The sequence below is a fragment of the Pseudonaja textilis genome, chromosome 1, assembly GCF_049901715.1.
Source record: "Pseudonaja textilis isolate UNSWEBS1 chromosome 1, rPseTex1.2, whole genome shotgun sequence".
Lineage (NCBI taxonomy): Eukaryota > Metazoa > Chordata > Lepidosauria > Squamata > Elapidae > Pseudonaja > Pseudonaja textilis.
Genome location: NC_141990.1, coordinates 270,783,747 through 270,803,785, shown reverse-complemented (window position 1 = coordinate 270,803,785; position 20,039 = coordinate 270,783,747). Strand labels below are relative to the sequence as shown.

Sequence of the window (20,039 nt, the reverse complement as noted above, 5' to 3'; positions counted from 1 at the left end):
ATATGTAACCAGGGTAGTGATAACACTATAACATCAAATAACTTCTTTCAGCACTTTAAAGTAGTTGAACTAGCATGGGAACAGCAACTAGAACAGCAGGGAAACACTTTTGTTATCAGGGAGTAGAATAGAAGGCTCTCAACACCACTTTCTGATTCTAGGAACAGAACCATCACAAGAGTGCTGTTAATTCTGAAAGCTTATCCTGAAAAATATAACGCCAGTAGAGAATAACTCAGCCACGCTCATTTTCCTCTTTTCTTCCAGTCTTTAATTCTGCCTCAGGTTTATTTTTTGTCATGGGATAAACTGCTTTTGCATTTTAAAACTGATTGAGCTTACTATATTTTCAAGTTTTATTTTTTATTGTGTGTTTTATATTTTAATTCTTCATTTAGTTTCAGGTAATGCCAGAATAAAAACCCAGGAACTAAACTTGTTTATTTTCTCTATCAGGCACTTGGTTCGTAACCATTCTAATAAGACTATCAAGCGGCATAAGGTAGAGTCATGTTCATTCTTCTAGGTTTAATTAGTAAAGAATATTCTCATTGTAAAGATTCACTGATTTATTCTTAGCTATTTCTAAAGGTAGAATAAACTGATACTAATTAGTTAACTAACTTGTATCATGCTAAGTTACTTTCATGATGGACGTAAAGTGGTCAGCACGTGACCGTGCTAGATTATGAAACCTTTTTGTGGTGGGTCATTAAGCAAACACTGCAGTTGTTAAATATTATTTGTTAACAAACAATATTTGTTAATATTGTTACCAAACATTGTTTGTTACAGAGCAGTTTTAGCCAAAAACCAGAAATAAATCTTGGTATCTGGCAAAAAGCATAAATTGTTGTCACATGATCATATAATCTCACAAACAGCCATAAATATGGGCTGGTTGCCAAGTGCCCAGAATGCAGTCATGTGACCAAGAGGGGCATGTGGATTTTGGAAGGTTGTAAATCTTTGCAAAGTCCATGGTAATTTTGAATGGTCGCTAAGCAACTGGTCAAAAGTTGAAGTCTACTTATATTTGTTATAAGTGACATAAGTGTGAGATAATTTAGGAGATGGTTCACAGTGCTGATGGTTACAAAACAGACATTGGCAATCTCAGGTAACAGGCCCAGCTCAGCTTAGCCCAGCTCATGGAGGTTTTCCATCCAGCTGACAAGGACTATAGGGAAACAGTAAGCATTGCCTTAAGACTACCCTCTTGCCCACATGAGTGTCTTCAAGAATAAGTTTTATTTCCAGTCAGTTGCTGCTTTAAGATAACCCCAGTTTTTATGATTCTGAAAAAATTATTTAAGCCTGATGGTTGCAGGGTGCATTTATGCCACATGTTGTTTAATTATAAGAATCAGTTTTACTGTGTTGTATTTTAAACTGTTCATGAGAGCAGATTTATCTTTCCATAGCAATCTGAGTTTCCCAACAAAAAGGTAAAGAATGAGGAACAGGCCTTTGCTAACTATCGGCAAACACATACGGCAAATGAACGTCGACGTCGAAAAGAAATGAGGGGACTCTTTGAAAAATTGAAAGCAACATTAGGACTCCAAGCTTTTCCAAAGGTTTCCAAATGCTTCATCTTAAAACAAGTTAGTATTTTATGTTTATATTTCCATATCAAAGAAAAATACTGGACAGAATTGATTTTAAATATAAAAGAGATGAAAAATCTTGCTTAACATTAGTAATAGATTTATTTAATACTATGCAAGCTTTCTTTCTTATTTATTTACTTAAATTTATTGGCTGTCCAACTCAAGTGAAATAATAGTTTATTTCAAGCCATTTTCAAGATAGACTTATTTCTGGTGATTTTATGGACGTATCTCTAGCTTTTATGGAAACAGTGCATTGTCTTCTTCTAATGTGTTTTTTAAATTTCCCAATCTAGTTTGCAGTACTGGTATTGCTTGTTGGAGTGCCATCCAAGTACTAACTTAATATTTTGAGATAAGTCTAGATTGAGTAGGTATTAGAAGCTTAGTAAGCTTATTGAGCATTGCCACACTTGTTTCTAATTCCAGTGTTACGTTTTAAAAATAATACTTTTCAGTTATCTGGATTTTTTTCTGAAACTTCCTTGAAAATATCTTGACATGCCTAATGTCTAATTTAATGAAAAGAATTACTAGGGGCGACATGATAGCACAGTTCCAATATTTAAGGGGTTGCCACAAAGAAGATGGGGTCAAGCTATTCTCCAAAGCACCTGAAGGCAGGACAAGAAGCAATAGATAGAAACTGATCAAGGAGAGAACCAACCTAGAACTAAGGAGAATTTTCCTGATAGTTAGAAGAATTAATCAGTGGAATGATTTGCCTCCAGAAGTTATGAATGCTCCAACACTGGAAGTTTTTAAAAAGAGTTTGGACAACCATTTGACTCAAATGGTGTAGGGTTTCTTTCCTGAGCAGGGGTTGGACTAGAAGGCTTCCAAGGTCCCTTCCAACTCTTGTTACTCGACACATAAACTAAAATTGTAGATTTTGTCCAAGTTTAACTGATCGGTTGTTTCCTCATTGTATTTTTGGCTAAAACAAAACTTGTATAGGTGCCGAGAAGAATTCGCGAACAAAGGAAAGATTATCGATTTCTCACAAATTACTTAAACAAAAAAATATATCTTTTAGATGGATTACCTCAGAGGGTATACTAGCAATATGGAAGGAAAAAAGGGTGAGAATAGTTTTACCTAACCAAAGCTCAAGAACTCTTTGACCAAATAGGAGGAATAGAGAAAGAACTGAGTAACAGAGACGACCATGAAATTCCGAGTCAAGAAGAGCTACAATCTAGAAGCAGGGAGCGGGAGAAGGAGAGGGAAGGAGATGAGGAGACGTTGGAAAAAGAAGAAATAGGAGTGAGGACGAGAAGTCAAACGACGAGTAAAAATATTGAGGGATAGAAGTAAGAAAGGAATGGATAAAGGAGTGAATTTGATATCTATAAATATCAATGGGTTAAATGACCCAGCTAAGAGAAAAAGAATATTTTTTAAGTTAGAAAAACAAAAAGCGGATATAATATGTATTCAAGAGGTTTATATAAAGAAGAGAGATAAAGGGTACTTATTAAATAAAAAGTTGGGGAAAATGTATGTAACATTGGTGGAAGAGAAAAAAGAGGGGTGATATTATATATAAAAGAAGATAATAGCCTCAGAATGTATTTATAAAGATGAATTGGGAAGAATAGTAATGGTAGAGGTGGTAATGCAAAATAAAAAGATATTATTAGTGGGGATATATGCCCCTAATAAAAAACAGAATGAATTTTACAAAAGCTTATATGAAAAACTAATAGAATTTGGAAACTCAAGAATTTGTATTATAGGAGACTATAATGCAATAACAGATAGTAGACAAGATTATGCTTGTGAACAAAGACAATATAAGAAACGGAATACATTGCCTAAGAAATTCATAGAGATGGTCGAAGAATTAGAATTTGTGGATGCGTGGAGAAAAAGGAACCCAGGAATTTCACAGTTCACTTTCTACTCCAGCCCACACAAATCATGGTCCAGGATAGATATGGCCTGGGTAAATAGCAAGCTATACAAAGAGATTCAGGACATAAAAATTTTGGCTAACACGTGGGCAGATCATAACCTGATACAGATAGTTTGGAAAAATAGTCATTATAAAAAAAGGTAGATGGACACTTAATTCCCAAGTAATGAAAGGGGAAGAATATATTCAGAAAGTTAAGGAAGAATTGATTATTTTTTTCAGATTTAAAAAAAAACAGGTTACCTCATTGCAGAACCTATGGGATACAATGAAGGCATACTTAAGGGGAATATCGATAGCTTATATAGCAAATAGAAACAAAGAAAGAGAGGGGAAGCGGAAAGCCCTAACAAAAAGAATAGAGAAATTGGAAAATAAGCAAATGGAAACTCCAGGAGATGAGCATATATTATAAATGAACTAGCATTAGTTAAGCATGAGATGAATATTTTAGATCAAGAGGAACTAATTAAAAAATTATTATACACAAAACAAAATTATTTCGAACATGCAAATAAATCCAGAAGGTGGCTGGCATATAAATTAAGAAAAGAAAATCAGAAAAGAATGATATATCAATTACAGGATAAAAATGGAATAATAGAGGCAGATCAGGAGAAGAAAAAGGAAATTGTAAGAGAGTACTTTGAAGATCTTTACAAACAAGAAGTAATTGATTTAAATAAAGAATGTTTGAAAGAAGGAACTCTCTATCCAATATCAGAGGATAAAAAATAAATGCTGAATAAAGAAATAACTTTAGACGAGCTAAAGGTGGCGATCCAAAAACAAAAAAGAAACAAAACGCCAGGCCCAGATGGGCTACCAAACGAGCTATATAAAGAGATAGGTGATATACTAGAGATAATGCTATTAGAGGTTTGCAGTGGGGTATTACTGGAAGCCAAAATACCAGAATCTTGGAAAGAAGCATACATAACATTGATTCCAAAAGAGGGTGCAGATGCCAATCAAACAACGAATTACAGACCAATATCCCCTTTAAATTCAGATTACAAAATTTTTATGGCGGTAATGGTGGAAAGATTAAAGAAAATACTCAGTAACAAAATTCACCTGGATCAAAATGGATTTCTTCCCACAAGGCAGATCAGATATAACACAAGAATAGACATATTGGAATATTATGAAAAGCATCCAGGAAGCCAAGTGGTCTTCCTGGATGCACAAAAGGCCTTTGATAACTTAAACTGGGATTTTATGAAAAAGCAGATTAATCTGATGGATTTTGGAGATAATTTTATAAAAATATTGAATGCAATCTATGCCACACAAAAGGCCAATGTATTATTAAATGGAGAAATTACCGAATCATTAAAGATAAGAAGGGGGTCAGACAGGGATGTCTGCTTTCACCTCTGCTTTTCATAACAATTTTGGAAACTTTGCTAGACAGAATTAGATTAAATAAAGAAATTAAAATTAAAAATCAAGAATATAAATTACAAGCCTTTGCAGATGATATGGTTTTTGTTATCGAAGATCCAATAAACTCAGGACCAGCTCTACTAACTGAAATAGATAAATTTGGTAAATTAGCAGGATTAAAAATCAATAAGGAAAAAACCAAAATGCTGGTTAAAAACATAACAAATAGTAAACAAAATGGAAGAAAAGATGGGATTACAAATTGTAAATAAAATTAAATATTTAGGAATTGGTTAAGAGCTAGAACATTAAATCTGCAAGAGGATAATTATACTAAATTACTGAAACAGATTGAAAAGGACTTGGAAAATTGGAATAAGGTGCAAATTTCATCATTAGGTAGAATAGCAACAATCAAAATGAATGTTCCACCTAAAATACTATATCTGTTTCAAACACTTCTGATATTACTGGACAAATTTTTTTTTTAAAGATTTAAATAAAATTGTGATGAAATTTATCTGGGCAAAGAAAAAAGCAAGGAGAAAAAAACTTATTTACAAGATAATAAAAGCAGGGGTGGATTCAGACTACCTGTCTGGGAGATATAGAGCAGCGGCATTCGTGTGCATAAACGATTGGATTGATTTAAGCAATAATAGGATTCTACAATTGGAGGGACATGATTTACAGCTAGGCTGGCATGCATTTTTATGGAACCTGAATAGTAAAAATAATCTATATTTTACTAGACATGTATTCCGAAAGTCTATAATTAAAATTTGGACTGATTATAAGAAGGAATCATTATAATAAAATCCCGAGGTGGTTTTCAATGATGGAGGCGATGCTTCACTTAAATATGATGGACATCAGTAAAAAACTTAAATATTACCAAATATTAGATAGTGAGGGAAGAATTAAAATGAAACAGGAACTAGAATCACAAGAGATAGTTATGGATAATTGGTCATATTTTCCAGTAAAACTGAGATATAACAAAGATGTAAAGGAATATGGAATTGAAGTAAAAGACACATATTTAGATAAAATACTTTTAAACCCTGAGAAAAGTTTGATTTCCAAATTATATAATTATTTACTAGAATATGAAATGGCTGAGAAAATTGTGAAAGGTCCTATGTTAGCTTGGGAAAACATTTTTGGTTATAGTATTGATCTGGATGCCTGGGAAGAAATCTGGCAGAAAAACCTGACGCTAATCAAATCAGTAGCACACAAGGAGAATCTATACCAAATGATGTACAGATGACATCTGGCACCCTCTAGACTGGCCAAAATATTTCCAAAAGCCAATCCTTGCTGTTGGAAATGTGAAGGGAAATTTGGTACATATTTTCATTCATGGTGGACTTGTCCTGAGATAAAGAAATATTGGTTGAAAATAAAAATGTGGATAGAAGAAATTATAGAGTGTGGAATGGAGTAGAAACAGGAATTATTATTTTAGTTTTGCCCAAATCAGGAGAATCCCACCCCTGCTTGCATCATATTTTACTTAATTTTAATTTCTTTCAATATTTTTTTCAAATAATTTACTGAGCTAAAGATGAGAAGCCATTTCTGTTCAGATATATTTTACTGGAATCTAAAAATAATTTGTTTTTCAGGCATTGGAAGAAATCCAGGGTCTGACAGATCAAGCAGACAAACTCACAGGACAAAAAAACTTATTGTTGCACATGCAGGATACCTTGGTTCGTAAAGAATCTGCACTTTCAGGTGAGATGTCAGAGAGAATGAGCAAAATAAAATCTAAATTGTCTCCTAGGATTGTGGATCACTGGAATAGTTTGAAGTGGTGGGCAAAGAAAGTTACGTGCTACAACTGAAGTATAGTTGTGTCATGCCCCTGTTAGAATCTGACTCCAAAGGAGAGGAGGAACAGCCGACAGGGAGTGGGAGTGTGGCTCTGGAGGTTGTGGAGGAAACTGGGAAGGGCACAGGTTGGCTAGGCATTCAGAGGAAGACCCAGGGCCATCCTCTCTTCATCCTAAGGCACACAGGGAGGAGCGGATGAGTGAGAAACATGAATGGCGTGGTCTACGGGGGAGGAAAGGCCCTTCATGAGCTACAGCTATGAGGACTGTTTAAAAGGACAAACTGCGCATGGGCCAGTGCTGGAAGCAAAGCGTGAAAATATTTCTAGTTTGTCAGTTCTTATCTGAGTTCTGGTGTCCTTCCCAGTGTGTGTATTTTGATATGCCTTGCCTCATTGCTTCAGTGTGGTTTGTGTTGTTTTTTTTAATTTATAATTTATATGTATTTTGAGTTTGAACGGAAGTTCTTCCTTTTCACAACTGGGTCATCACAAGTTGTCAAATATATAAATGGTCCTAAAATACTGTATAAGCTGGAAGCTGCCACAGATGGAAAGGTAGGAAAACCTTCAAGAAATTATGAACTCATGCTAGGACCATAAAATATAATTAAATCCTTTTTCCATACAGGCAGTCCTTGACTTAAAGCCACAATTGAGCCTAAAATTTCTGTTACCGAACAAGGCAGTTGTTAATTGAATTTTGCCCCTTTATACAGAAGTACCTGTATAATCCAGTAATATTATTTAACTTAGGGTCAATTTGGTATATTGGTTAAGATGCTAGAATCCAGGAGACTGAGTTCTGAGTCTGCCTTAAGTACGAAAGCCAACTTGGGCCAGTTGGACCAGACTCTCTCAGTCCAGGTCACCTCACAGGTGGTTGTGGGAAAAGTAGGAGACAGGATTAAAAAATAAAATCTAATAAGTAATCATAATTTACTTCATGGAGGCCCCAAGAATATAGAGCATGTGCATGTTTATTATGATGGAAAAAGAAAGACTAAAAACAATTGCATTTGGGCTAGCATATAATTTCCCTTGGAAGTTTAGACTTTTGTAAGTATGTTAGTTGTGAAAGAGAAACTGGACTACTACTTTCATCTCTAGGAGAGACACAAGAAGTGGTCTTGAAGAAGTTAGAATACATTTATGCCAAACAGAAAGCAGTAGCAGCAGCTCAAAAAGGGAAGCAGAAAGAACAAACAGATCCTACGAAGATGATTGAATCTACAGAGACTGCTAGTCCCTCTGTGGAAAAAGATCCTACTTCTGTCCTTGGAGAGGTGAAGCCAGTGGTCTTATCCAAGCAACGTACAAAACCATTGATACTTTCCAGGAAAGGAAACCATGTCACAGGTAGGCTAAAGAAACACAGGAATAATTGTTCTACACAAAATTAAGTTTCTAACCATAAGATATTCTTGATCATAGTGCATCTCATGTCTAAGATGTGTTACACAATTACAACCTTGGTATTAAAAAAGAAATAAGATACAGATGGTCCTTGTTAATGACTGCTTGTTCAGTGGCTGAACAAGCATCCCCATGGTCATATGAGCGGGATTCTTGACATTCATTGCTGAACAGGCAATGTCAATGGGAAGCCAGCAGGAAACTGGAAATCTTAGTCATGTGAAGTTGTCACCACTTAATAGCATTCTTCAAGGGACATCACACTTTATGACTGTCACTTAGCGATAGTAATTCCAGTCCCAATTACTGTCATAAACCAAGGACTGCCTGTAATTTATCAGTATAGTAAGGTAATAAATTATCACAGCATCCACTGTATGCAATACTATAGTGGTACTGCAAAGTTACTTTAAAGTTTTCTTTAGATTTTTTTGATGTTTAAAATTTTCAGTGTGCTCTGAAATGTGTTGTTATAGAAAAACAGTAGTAATTTATGGGAATAAACGTAAAGGGAATGCCAAGATAAATAATATTCCTTGTTATTTATGTACTTACCCAACATTTTTTATTATGGCTTTCTTACAGAAGACCTACCTCCTTCTATAACATTAACCAATGCCAACCTTTTAATGACTACAAATGGCCAGGTTCTGGCATTCAGAAACTCATTGGTGCCAAGACAGGTTACGGACCTGCCTTCCACACTTCTACAAGCCAAAGTCAAATCAGAAATGGTGGGCAATGATGAAAAAGAGCAGTCAGGTAAGATGGAAAACAACTGAAAGAATTAAGTTGAACCTAGCCTTGCTTCTGGCATGAAGCCTACTAAATTGTCCATGTCCACAAAGTAGAAATTTTTTATCACTTGTCTCATCTATAGGTAGTCCTCATGCAGAGATAAAAAATAGAAAGAAAAAAAAGAAAAGACAAAAAAATAACAACAGTAGAACAAAAAAAGAGAAATATATGAAGAGATAATTTCCGCTTTTATCATAAGTATAAACAATTTTAGATTTTATCACATCTTAAAATACAATATTCTAACTCTTACCTACAAATAAGTCCTTACAGCTTTGTCATTTCAATCATGATCAGCAAAATTCCATTAAGGTTTACCAAAGATAACCACAAATCTATTTAACCTTTAATCAAATAAACCTATTTTATGTTTCTGTCTTTTTCTTTTAACAATCTTAATCTTTAGTCCCATCAATACTGTCCTAGAATTTGATTTATTTTTGTCTTTTCTTTGTACTTCTCACATAATTCTTCAATAGCAATAGCACTTGGACTTATATGCTGCTTCACAGTGCCTTAAGCAGTTTACAGAGTCAGCATATTGCCCCCAACAATCTGGGTCCTCATTTTACCTACTTCCGAAGGATGGAAGGCTGAGTCAACCTTGAGCCTGGTGAGATTTGAACAGAAGTAGCCTGCAGTACTGCATTCTAGCCACTGTGCCAACAGGGCTCTTGTCAAAGTTTTAACAAAGCCTCTTGTAAATCCAGCATAGGAAAATCACCCAACTCACTATTTTGGTTTATTTTGTTTACATCCCTTAATAGCATTAACCAGTTCTTGTTTTGTTTTGTTTTTTTGTGGGGAGAGTGTGATTGTATGTCCAGTGTAGCATCTTTTCCTGTATCATTCTTGTAGCCTGTTGTTTTTAAATCCACTTTCAGATCAGTCTCAATCTGTTCAGGTAAGACTTGTTCTTCTTTCGTAAAGTGGTTTAAATGCAACCTAGCTATAGAGGCAGACACTCTTAAAATTGACTTCTGGGTCCATTGTTCAAAAATGTCCTTCAATGTGTCCAGTGTTAAGATATTTTGCTTCATTCTATATTAATAAGTCAAATTTAAGTGCTTACTCAAATATAGGATAAGTATCTTGTCTTTTAGGGTTAGTGTTTCAATCCACATGGCTAAATCTGATTAACTTCAGAGCTAATCAGTTTCATGCTCAATATTAATATTTGGCTCCTGTGGAAAAGAATGACAGCTAAAACATTACTTTTTCCCTTTTAAACAGGCATTTTCAAACAGGCCTATCTGTCATTTTCTGTGCACTTTTGATACACTTTATTTTTTTTTTAATTATTTCATGGACTTTATTCTCTGGAACTCTGGAATATACTTCTGTTCTTCAGATTGTTCCTCTTAGGCCAGGTAGTCCACATGATAACCAACAACTTCACAAATGTGAACTCACAGCGTTTGAATAAGCAAGGCAGAAGAAAACCACTACTGCTTCTCTGCATCAGCCTTTTAATATATGCACTCCAATGGGTGCTTTGAATTGGTAGACTGAGATAATTATAGAGGGCTTGTAGAATGTTTCTATCATTGTGAACACCCATTAGTTGGACCTGCTAGCCCTAAGAACTGCAAGTGCCATCATGGCAGGGAAGCTATCAGTCACTAATCTCATGGGAAATGCTGCTGTTATGACCAATATTACCCAAGATTTGTATCTTTGTGATCATCTGGTATTTACTCACTTTCATTTTGTTTTATACACACACAATCTTCTTTCTCTCCCCCTCTTTCACAAACACACACACACACACACACACACACACACACACACACAGTGAGTATGTCTATACCCCTGTTAAAATGCCAAGTTTTAAAGCAGTGATCCAAGGAATGCTCTTTATTATCATATAGGACAGTGGTGGCTAACCTATTTGGGCTCTTGTGCCAAAAATTGTGCTTGCGCTCACGCGCTAGCACCCAGAAGGCCTCCCCCTCAGCTCCCCTGCACATGCACACACAATCCCCCCGCCACCCTCTTCCCTGCACTGCGCCTCCCAGCTGATTTTCAGCCCCTTTGAGGCCTTTTTCGGCCTCCTAAATGCTTGAAGGAAGCCTTTGCAGGCTGAAAAATGGGCCCATTTCATTACTTCTGGTAATCCCGGAAATACAGGAAGTGATGAAATGAGCCTATTTTTCGGCCTACAAAGGCTTCCCTCAAACCATTTGGAGGCCAAAAATCAGCTGGGAGGCACACGCATGCACAGTGAGATAAGTTTCCCTGGGGTTCCCATGCCCGCACAAATGGCTGTGCGTGCCACCTGTGGCACATGTGCCATATGTTCGCCTTCATGGTTATAAGAGAACAGAGCCTTGCAATTTTATCAGAGTTTCTTCCTGCTGCTTCTTATACGAAATGAAATCAAGATGGGATTGTTTGAGTATCTTTCTTTGTCTTTTCGCTTTCTTGGGACTGAACTATCTTTTCTGAAAATCCTATCTTAATGGCTGACTCATTCTTTCTCCATTCCCAAGGCCAGGTCAACATTCCTTCAAAGAAGGAAGATAGCTTTTCATTCTCATCTGTTAGCATGCATAAGATAAGTAATCCCAAATTTTGCAGGTAAAACCGCTTACTTTTCCAAGCAGGAATATACACATACACACACAGAGAGAGAGAGAGAGAGAGAGAGAGATTACACATGTTTGGGGAAGAGAGTGCGGAGAAGGGGAAATCTGTTGAAGAGGTTAGTGATTTTAGTTTGGAGAGAGACTAGAATGATTGGAATAATATTGGAATCCTTTAATCAGTAATCTGATTGATTCTGTTTTCTTTGGTCTTAGTAGAAAATGAAGATTCATTCTTGATGCCAAGAATCGTGAATGTGACATCACTAGCTACTGAAGAAGAAATAAATTTAAATCCGGATGCAAATAAAGGACCTTATACAATGCTAAATACTGATTCTGGGGCATCTGAACTTTCCATGCAAGTTTTATCTCAGGAAACATCCAATCATAAATGCAAAGAAAACGAAGACGGTTCTGAAAAAGAGAGAAACATTACAAAAGAGAGAACAACACAAGATCTGCTTCAGGACAAATATAGTTTTCCACAAATAGTAAATGTCTCCAGTTTAAAAGGTTCCCCAGAAATATTTGGAACAAAGCTCTGCTTTGAAGAATTAACTGGAAGCCAGACATGGGTCAAAGAGGTAGATGGAGGTGGAGGAGATTGTCAAAAGTCAAAGAAACCCTCGTTGCAAAAGCTACAGGTTAACAAAGCCAAGGACCCTGGATCCGAAATGGAACGGCAGCAAGTTGCTTCTGTAATTCATGAACCAACAATGGATACAAGCAGTTCAGTAGATATAGAGGAGAATGATGATACAGATGAAACTCTGACCTCACTTCTGAATGAAATTGCATTCCTCAATCAGAAGCTGAGTGATGATACTTCAGACATACCAGAAATCAGTTCTAGCTTTTCTCTAGCAGATACAGAAAGTCGCCAAGAATCAAACTCGGCAAGTAGCTCTGCCTTCCAATTTGGTACAGTGGATGGGAATTTTAAGGATCTTTCTATGATTCAAGACAATGGTGATTCCATAACTCCTCTCCTACTTCACTTGGATGATGATGATTTTCCTGTTGGCAATAGAAATGCCGGAGAGGTTTCATCAGAACCTGATGCTTTAAAAATCATGCTAGGCTCCGAAGTAAAGGACAGAAATTCCAACCTGTTAAAAATAAACGGAAATGGAAAAAACACGGAATCCTCAGCAAAGACAAGAAGTGTTTCACCTCCCATTCTTCATATGAAAACTAATTTAGAAGCTGGCATATCTGACATGTCATGGAGGCCTATGCCCAAATTGGCACCACTGGGGTTAAAAACTGCTAATCACTCATTAGATTCTGAAGGACAAAGTACTAAAGTGATGCCTGCACTAGCATCTGTTGCTTCAAAAGAGAAGAAATTGGCACAGTCAGCGATTAATCCCAGTCAGGATTCTAAAGCAACAAACACAAAAGCAACTGCAGTGACAAAATCAAATTAATCATTGTGACTTTAAGTTCAGATTTTAATATTTTTTTTCTGACTTTTGAGACTTAAAATCTAGATGTAGGATAGACATGTGCATTTATTTGGCTGCTTGCAATTCATTGTCATATATTGTAAAAAGTATGTACGTAATTTATGAAAACAAAGTTTTATACTAGAGATTAAGAAGTCAAAAAGAATAAGAGACTAACCAGATAGATGAATAATGCAAATGCTTCATTTATCTGTTATTTTAATGGAACTTTTGTAAAATATGTTGAGGCTCTTGAACAATTACATGTTTGAGACATTCATTCTGGGAAGAAAAAATGCAGAGCTAAGTTATTTTCTTCATAACAATTAATGCAGTGAGAATTTTAACTGCTTTGCTTAAGCTCCAGTGGAGTTGCTCTTAATTGGCAGGAACGTTGTCATGGTTATCTCCTTTGTACAACATTGCCACAGAATAACTTTTTTTAAAGTATTTTAAAAAATCAGGAATGTAAGTGGTTTGTATAAATATATTATGTGTTCAGGAGCTCAGATTAAAGCATTTCAGCAACAAAGTATTTTCTATAATACAATGTTGTTTACTTTTGGCGCCTGGTGTAAAGCAAGTGTAAGTGAGATTTCATATTGTAAAATGATTTATATTTTTGTATACAGTTTTTTGTAAGTATGTACAATAATGACATTTTTCATCTAGGAAAAGATATTAAATATTTCCAAATGATTGTAAATGATGCATTTTTCACTAAGTGTGAAGCATTTAAGTACTTTGAACAAATTGTTATAGGAAACCTTAAAACTTGTGTATTTTAGGTAAATTCATTAAGGAAGGTAATGTTACCCCAACATAAAATGTTAAAACTGTCTTCATTTATTAATATTTGAAGCTTCCTTCTCTTATCATGTGGATTGAATTAACTGTTGAGAGTCACTTTTCTGTATAGGTATGAGAAATGAGCAATTCTGGTATGCTTATAGTGCCAAGGTTTACATGTAGCAAACAGGCATGAGTCAGAATTATTTCTGGTAGGTATTCCTGAGCTTTTAAAAATATATGCAGACTGAGTTTAAGGAAAAAAAGTGGTTCCTAAACCCTTTTTCTTTCTCAGAGATTTTTACAGAAATAACATTGCTATGTTCATCTGCACTGGCTGTTAAGCTTCAGAAGGTTAACAGAATTACAGGTTTAGTTTTTCCTTAAATCAATGCTGTTGATTAAAAGCTTTATAATAATAGAAAGGAAAAGTTGTCAAAGTATTAAGCAGTGTGGATTAAACAATTTGTTCTTTGTGGCTGCACATATTGCTTTATGCAAGGGGTCCCAAACTTGGCAACTTTAATTGCCAAGTTTGGAGATCTCTGCTTTTTGCTATATTTCAGTTTATTATAAGGTTTTCTTATGTTTCTTGATTCACTATGTTCATTCAGTGCCTTAGGACATGAAAAGAACTTTTGTACATCACAATTTAATTAAAATCTGACTGACCCGTTTATTTTAAGGCTCAGATTCCAATGTAACACAAGCCTTTTAAATGTTTTGTTTGGACATGCAACTGAGAATGTGGTTTCTCTGAGAGCCTGTGTCCCACAGACATCAGCAGATGTGTGAACATCAGCACTGATAGGATCCTTGGATGTAGAACAGTAAATCAAGGCAGCTCTCATGAGTACCTCAACTCCTTGTCCTTAGGATTTCTGACTGTATGAAATCCTGCACTTGAACACCTTGCTTGTTCAAGCAAAAAAGCCTGAAGAAGGCTTGTGGCAATTTGCTTACCTATATTAAATAAACATAAAACAAATTACGCCAACCCTTTATTTTGTGAAAGGGCCATTACATTAGAAATTTGACTAAAACATAGCATTATTTTTTCATTCTTTTCTCATTCCTTTTTCCTAGTTGCTTGTTTTCTGAGCTATAGACTGCCCTACCACATTTCACTTTAAAACAAATTATATCATTATATCATTACAATTAGGGTCATTTGGCCTCTTGCCTAAACAAGACTATTTTAAAGATGCAGTGCATTATAATGTAAATAGACGGTAAATGATTTCAGGAAAACTATAAATAATCAAATATAACTCTAAAATTTTGATACTCAGTCACCTCAATAGTTTTCATCTGAATTTCAGTGCTCAGATCTAATGTTTTTAAAAATAGTACATTCTATAGCACTATTCCCTACGTATTTCAAAAGTAGCCTTGATAACAATTATGTATAGTTGTTGTTTTTTAGGAATAATGCAAGATTGAATTTTATAAGTATTTTCTAATCAACACTTGACAATTGATTCATTTCATTTTAAGCAAGCTTGTAAAATTGATTTTTAATTCATCTGTAAATGACTGGAATGTTTTTAGTAAAACAATGTTAGATTTGTTTCTATGATATTCTGTATTTACTAAAAACTGTATTTTTGTAGTTATCAAACCATGAAGCCTATCTGAATAATTGAGAAGAGAATCTGTGTAATTAAAATAGCCTCTAACTAGAAAATGGTTTTGAAATATTATTTCTAGGCCAAACACCAGAAGAGATGTTGAGAGGATAACAGAGTTTACTGAGTTTGATTGATAAAATTCTGGAATAAAATTAGCTGTTGTAAAAAATAATAATTTGAATTTTTTAAAAAATTCTTAGCATTGTTGTTATGATAAAGAATATTGATATTTTTATTTGAGTTCTTAATTGTGATTTGTCTGAGTCACATTTGGGGATTCTTATTCCTATACAGAGCTTTGCTTGGAATGTTCCATAATATTTTGAAGAGCTTTGCCCATTCCTTAGTCTTTAAGTAGATGCGGCTCATTTCCTGACATTTATTTTCTTTAGCATAACAATAGCATATTGAAATCACTTCTCCAGAACCATTTCCATCATTTTTCTGTTCTCTCAGCTCTACTAAAACAGACTCATACACTCCTTCATGGAGCTATGCGACCTAGCATTGTTTTTCAAAAGTATTAGAAATGTATAGCACAGCTCCATTGTATAAACACTCCAGGCTCCTCTGCTTATTGCTGTTTTTACAGTATATGGGTGTCAAGAGACAAAAGGTTCTTGTGTAGATAATGTGCAGAGAATCTGCAAAAGTCATTCCAGCTCATATTATATAGCACCTTTTGAGATGGGTGGAATTTAGTACTGTAGTGGTACCAAAATTTTTAGTTCTATATACAACCTTATATTAATGATCTATCCATGTGGCATTACATCAGGATTCCTCGTTTCAGATTCAGTTCCCAGTCAGTGTTAAAACTTGTTCAGGATGGAACAAAGATAATTTTTGACTCAATTTTCCTCTATTCCTTTGTTGGGGGGGGGAGGGGGGGGAGAAAACTTTGATTAAATTACTGAGCACTTTTCTGTATTTTAGGGCCATTGAATTTTGGAGGCTTTATCTTAAACTAAATGGTTCAGATCACCCCAGACAGCATGACCATCTAGTACACGTACTAAAAAATCTATTTCATACATTGCCAGTTTCTGGATAATCTAGGGATTTGCCCGATTGTGGTTCACTTACTGGCCAGGACAATCAGTGGGTGTCTGGGCCGTTCCTTTAAACCAGATTGTCCAACCGATGGGTTGAGTACAGCCCTGGATAGAAAGTAATGCAACCTCACAAGATGGTAAAAATATTAAAGGAAATTTGTTATTTATATACATTAACTATGTTACATATATATTTATATGTGGCCCAAGGCAATTCTTCATTCAATGCAGCTCAGGCAAGCCAAAAGGTTGGACATAGCAGCTCTAAACCCACAGTGAGTGCAAGCTAAAAGTGGAATGTTTTGGTTTCAAAACTCCCTATATAGGAGACGGCCTGACGGTTCACTTGACATTATAAGCCATTCATCAGTATTTAATTTTGCAACTATGTTTCTCTTGACAGGAGCAATCCACCTTAATAGTGCATGATTGCACTGATTCCATTGCTACCATGGGTAAAAGCCAAGAAAATGTTCTGGGAATATTAATTTGAATGATTTGTAGCATTTGTGTCAGCCATAGGTTGGCTATGTATTTAATTGAATTATTTATACCCCATCTTACTCCAAGAGGGCAAGTTACTTAGCACGGGGATGTCCTTTTGTGTTATCTTTACAATAACAATCCTTTGAAGTAAATTGCATTGTGAGTGATTGTGTGCAAAGTCACCCAGTTAATTTCCAGCGCTTAAATTTAGGTTTTCCCCCATCTTAACACAGCACTACTTGCTAATATTGCTTCTATTAACCCTCCTTATGACTCCCACGCAGAATCTCATCTAATTCTCCTAAATTTATTTTTGCTCAAACTTAAAGCAAGAGAAATAGCCATTTATACATAGTGGCAATAGGTTGTCATAGAAAAAGAACATGTTTTAAACCTCTACAATTTATATGCCACTCATTTTTGAAGAATGCTCAATGACTCAATACATGAAGATTAAAAACAAAAGTACAATCATAATCAATCCAGTGAATCAATTTGGCAATTTGTCTTGTCTTCAAATGCCTTTCTAGAAACTCATGTTTTATAGCTCTCCAGAAATATAAACTGGAGTTAGCTGCAGTTTGTTGAAAGCATAGGGTCTCCTTTATGCTAAAACTACTTCCTTTCAGCTTGATATGGAATCACTGATATATTCACAGGATACAATTATTCATCCAGTTTTATAGCCATCTAATGGCCCCATCTTCAGTTTGTCTTCCTTATTTCATGATTCTTTATTCATCTCATGACAAACAGTTGAAATTTTTTTACTGAAATTAAAATAGCTCCAGCACTTAACTTGTGCTTAATAAATCCATGTGACTCATGTGTCATCAAATGCACTCTTTTCATGTTGACATAAAAGTTTCTATACAGTAAAAGTATACAAAACAACATAAATGACAGAAAAAGAAACAAGGAATGAAAATTACATCTTTTATATTTCTTTTTGAGTAATTATTTGGAATTTCTGGCCAAGAAGCAAAACTATAGTTGAGTGTTTTTCAACTTGAGGTCTTGAAAATATGTGGACTTCACCACCCAGAATTTCCTAGCAAGTCGTGCTGTCAAGTGAAGCATCCAGCTTAGATCCCCAGCTATCAATACAAATGGGCACTATACTCTGCCTTCTAAATAGGAGCATACCATGAGGATATTGGATTTTATCTAACCATTATTAAATACATCTATGAAATGCTGCTAAGCTTATCTCTTGATGGTGATACAGGTGCCTTCCCAGAAGCTTCTGTCATTCCGCTAGCAATAGTAGCCACTACTACCGCCTTCTATTTAAGCTGGTGTCAAGCAAAACTGCCTTTACTATTATATCTAGGAACTAGGTATGTCTAGTCTAATGATCAGAAGGACAAGGGGTTATATGACAGCGGTCTTCTGGTATTTGAGGGGCTGCCACCAAGAAGATGGAGTCAACTGATTCTCCAACGTACCTGAGGACAGGACAAGAAATAATGAGTGGAAGATCATCAAGAGAGAGCCAACCTAGAACTAAAAAGAAATTTCCTGATAGAACAATTAATCAGTGGAATGGCTTGCCAATAGAAGTTGTGGGTGCTCTTAACATAGAGGTTTTTAACAAGAGGTTGAACACCCATTCATCTGGAATGATATAAGTTCTCCTGCTTGAGTGGGTGGTTGGACTATTAGAAGATCTCCAAGGTCCTTTCCAATCCTATTATTACATGGATTTTCCCCCCCTATGCCAGCATACCATTGTCAACCAGTTTGTCTTAAACTATGTAGCTGTTTAAAACAAAACATTGGACTGCCCCTGCAAATAAGGCCAGTGGTTCTTAGATCAGCAGGAGCAGCCATTAAGGTTTTTTTAAAAAAATAAATTGTGTTTTCTAAGCTTTTCAATATAATGAACAAATAACTAAGACCTTACCATTGGGAATATGCATGGAGTCTATGTGACCAATGGAGGAGTTTGATCAGTGACTGGAGTTTCCTACGATTCAATGCTTTTATTGTGACAGACTGCATTCAACCATGGCTCCCTGCTGCTCTTTGTATATACATGCAGAAGCCCAGACACTTTGTGCTAGTTAGTTGATAAGGGAAGCTGAGATTGCTGTTTAGTTTCTCACAGGAAAATGTTCTCATCACAGAAAGAAGGGTGTTTGGGCTAGTCTCAGGTGAAATCTTAAACTATCCACCAAGAACAGCCTTGCAATCAACCACCCCCAGAATTTAGAAAGTTTGATCAATCCTTTGCACTTATCTTAAAACATCAGATACAACATTAGGAGGATGAAGTAAGAGAGCTCGAGTGGAGGTGGATATAATGCTTGGCAATTAAAATTAATTTGAAAAATGATAGCTGTTGAAGATTGATGGTTTATTATGAAGATAGCTGGTAATCCAAAGAGGACTGAACAGTATTAACATGGACTGATGAAGCTTTGCTTTGTTCTCAACAAGTTGGTTTGAGCAGTCTGAAGCCTCTGGAAACAGATGAGGGCCCAAAGAAGGTGAAATTTTGAGAAAGTCAAAGATGACAGAAGAAAATAGTTTTTTTCCAGTCAGGAAAAGCCAGTTGTCAGACTGACTGAGGGAAATTGATGGCCAGTGTTAGACCCTTTCCTAATGCCAAATAATAGTATTTACATACTTGGAAACATAGAAGAGTAGGCATCCACTAGGCTAATTGTATGACTTGCAAACACATTCAGTACATGCTTAGAAAAGCTTTAGGCTGCACAATTCAGTAGAAGGGAAGGGAAGGGAGGAATTCCAACCACAATTTTATATCTCAGGTTGAGACTTCACTACGTTTTCTGCATCTTATCATTAAAAATGACCAAGAAAAGGTGGAAGGACCAGGCTTGGCTAGGGCAAATCCGTCTAAAAGTGAAACTCTCTACTATTTAGTAAAAGGGTGAGGAATTCAAAATCAAATTTGCATGGAGTTTTCTATCAAATCCCGAAAACCCACAGAAGGACAATCCCTAAAGTGTAGACTTGCGTAGACTTGCCTACAAGCACTTTTTTTTTTACTGTCCTAAAACCCTTGTCATTCTGGTCATTTGGAGACCTTTCCAGATTAC

At 35.6% G+C, this 20,039-nt stretch overlaps 1 protein-coding gene across 4 annotated transcripts in view; it reads left to right on the top strand.

Annotated features, from left to right (window-relative positions):
* Positions 1-15,704, top strand: part of MGA (MAX dimerization protein MGA) — a 66,717-nt gene extending 51,013 nt beyond the window's left edge. For 3 of the 4 annotated variants that reach the window (XM_026709775.2, XM_026709766.2, XM_087921785.1), the window contains 6 exons: positions 457-502; positions 1,425-1,607; positions 6,552-6,663; positions 7,871-8,119; positions 8,762-8,938; positions 11,776-15,704. In XM_026709775.2, coding sequence (XP_026565560.1) covers positions 457-502; positions 1,425-1,607; positions 6,552-6,663; positions 7,871-8,119; positions 8,762-8,938; positions 11,776-12,992 — 1,984 coding nt within the window. In that variant the 3' untranslated portion in view covers positions 12,993-15,704. The remainder of the gene's footprint in view (positions 1-456; positions 503-1,424; positions 1,608-6,551; positions 6,664-7,870; positions 8,120-8,761; positions 8,939-11,775) is intronic. The other variant, XM_087921784.1, reaches the window with a different exon arrangement.
* The last annotated feature ends 4,335 nt before the right edge of the window (positions 15,705-20,039 follow it).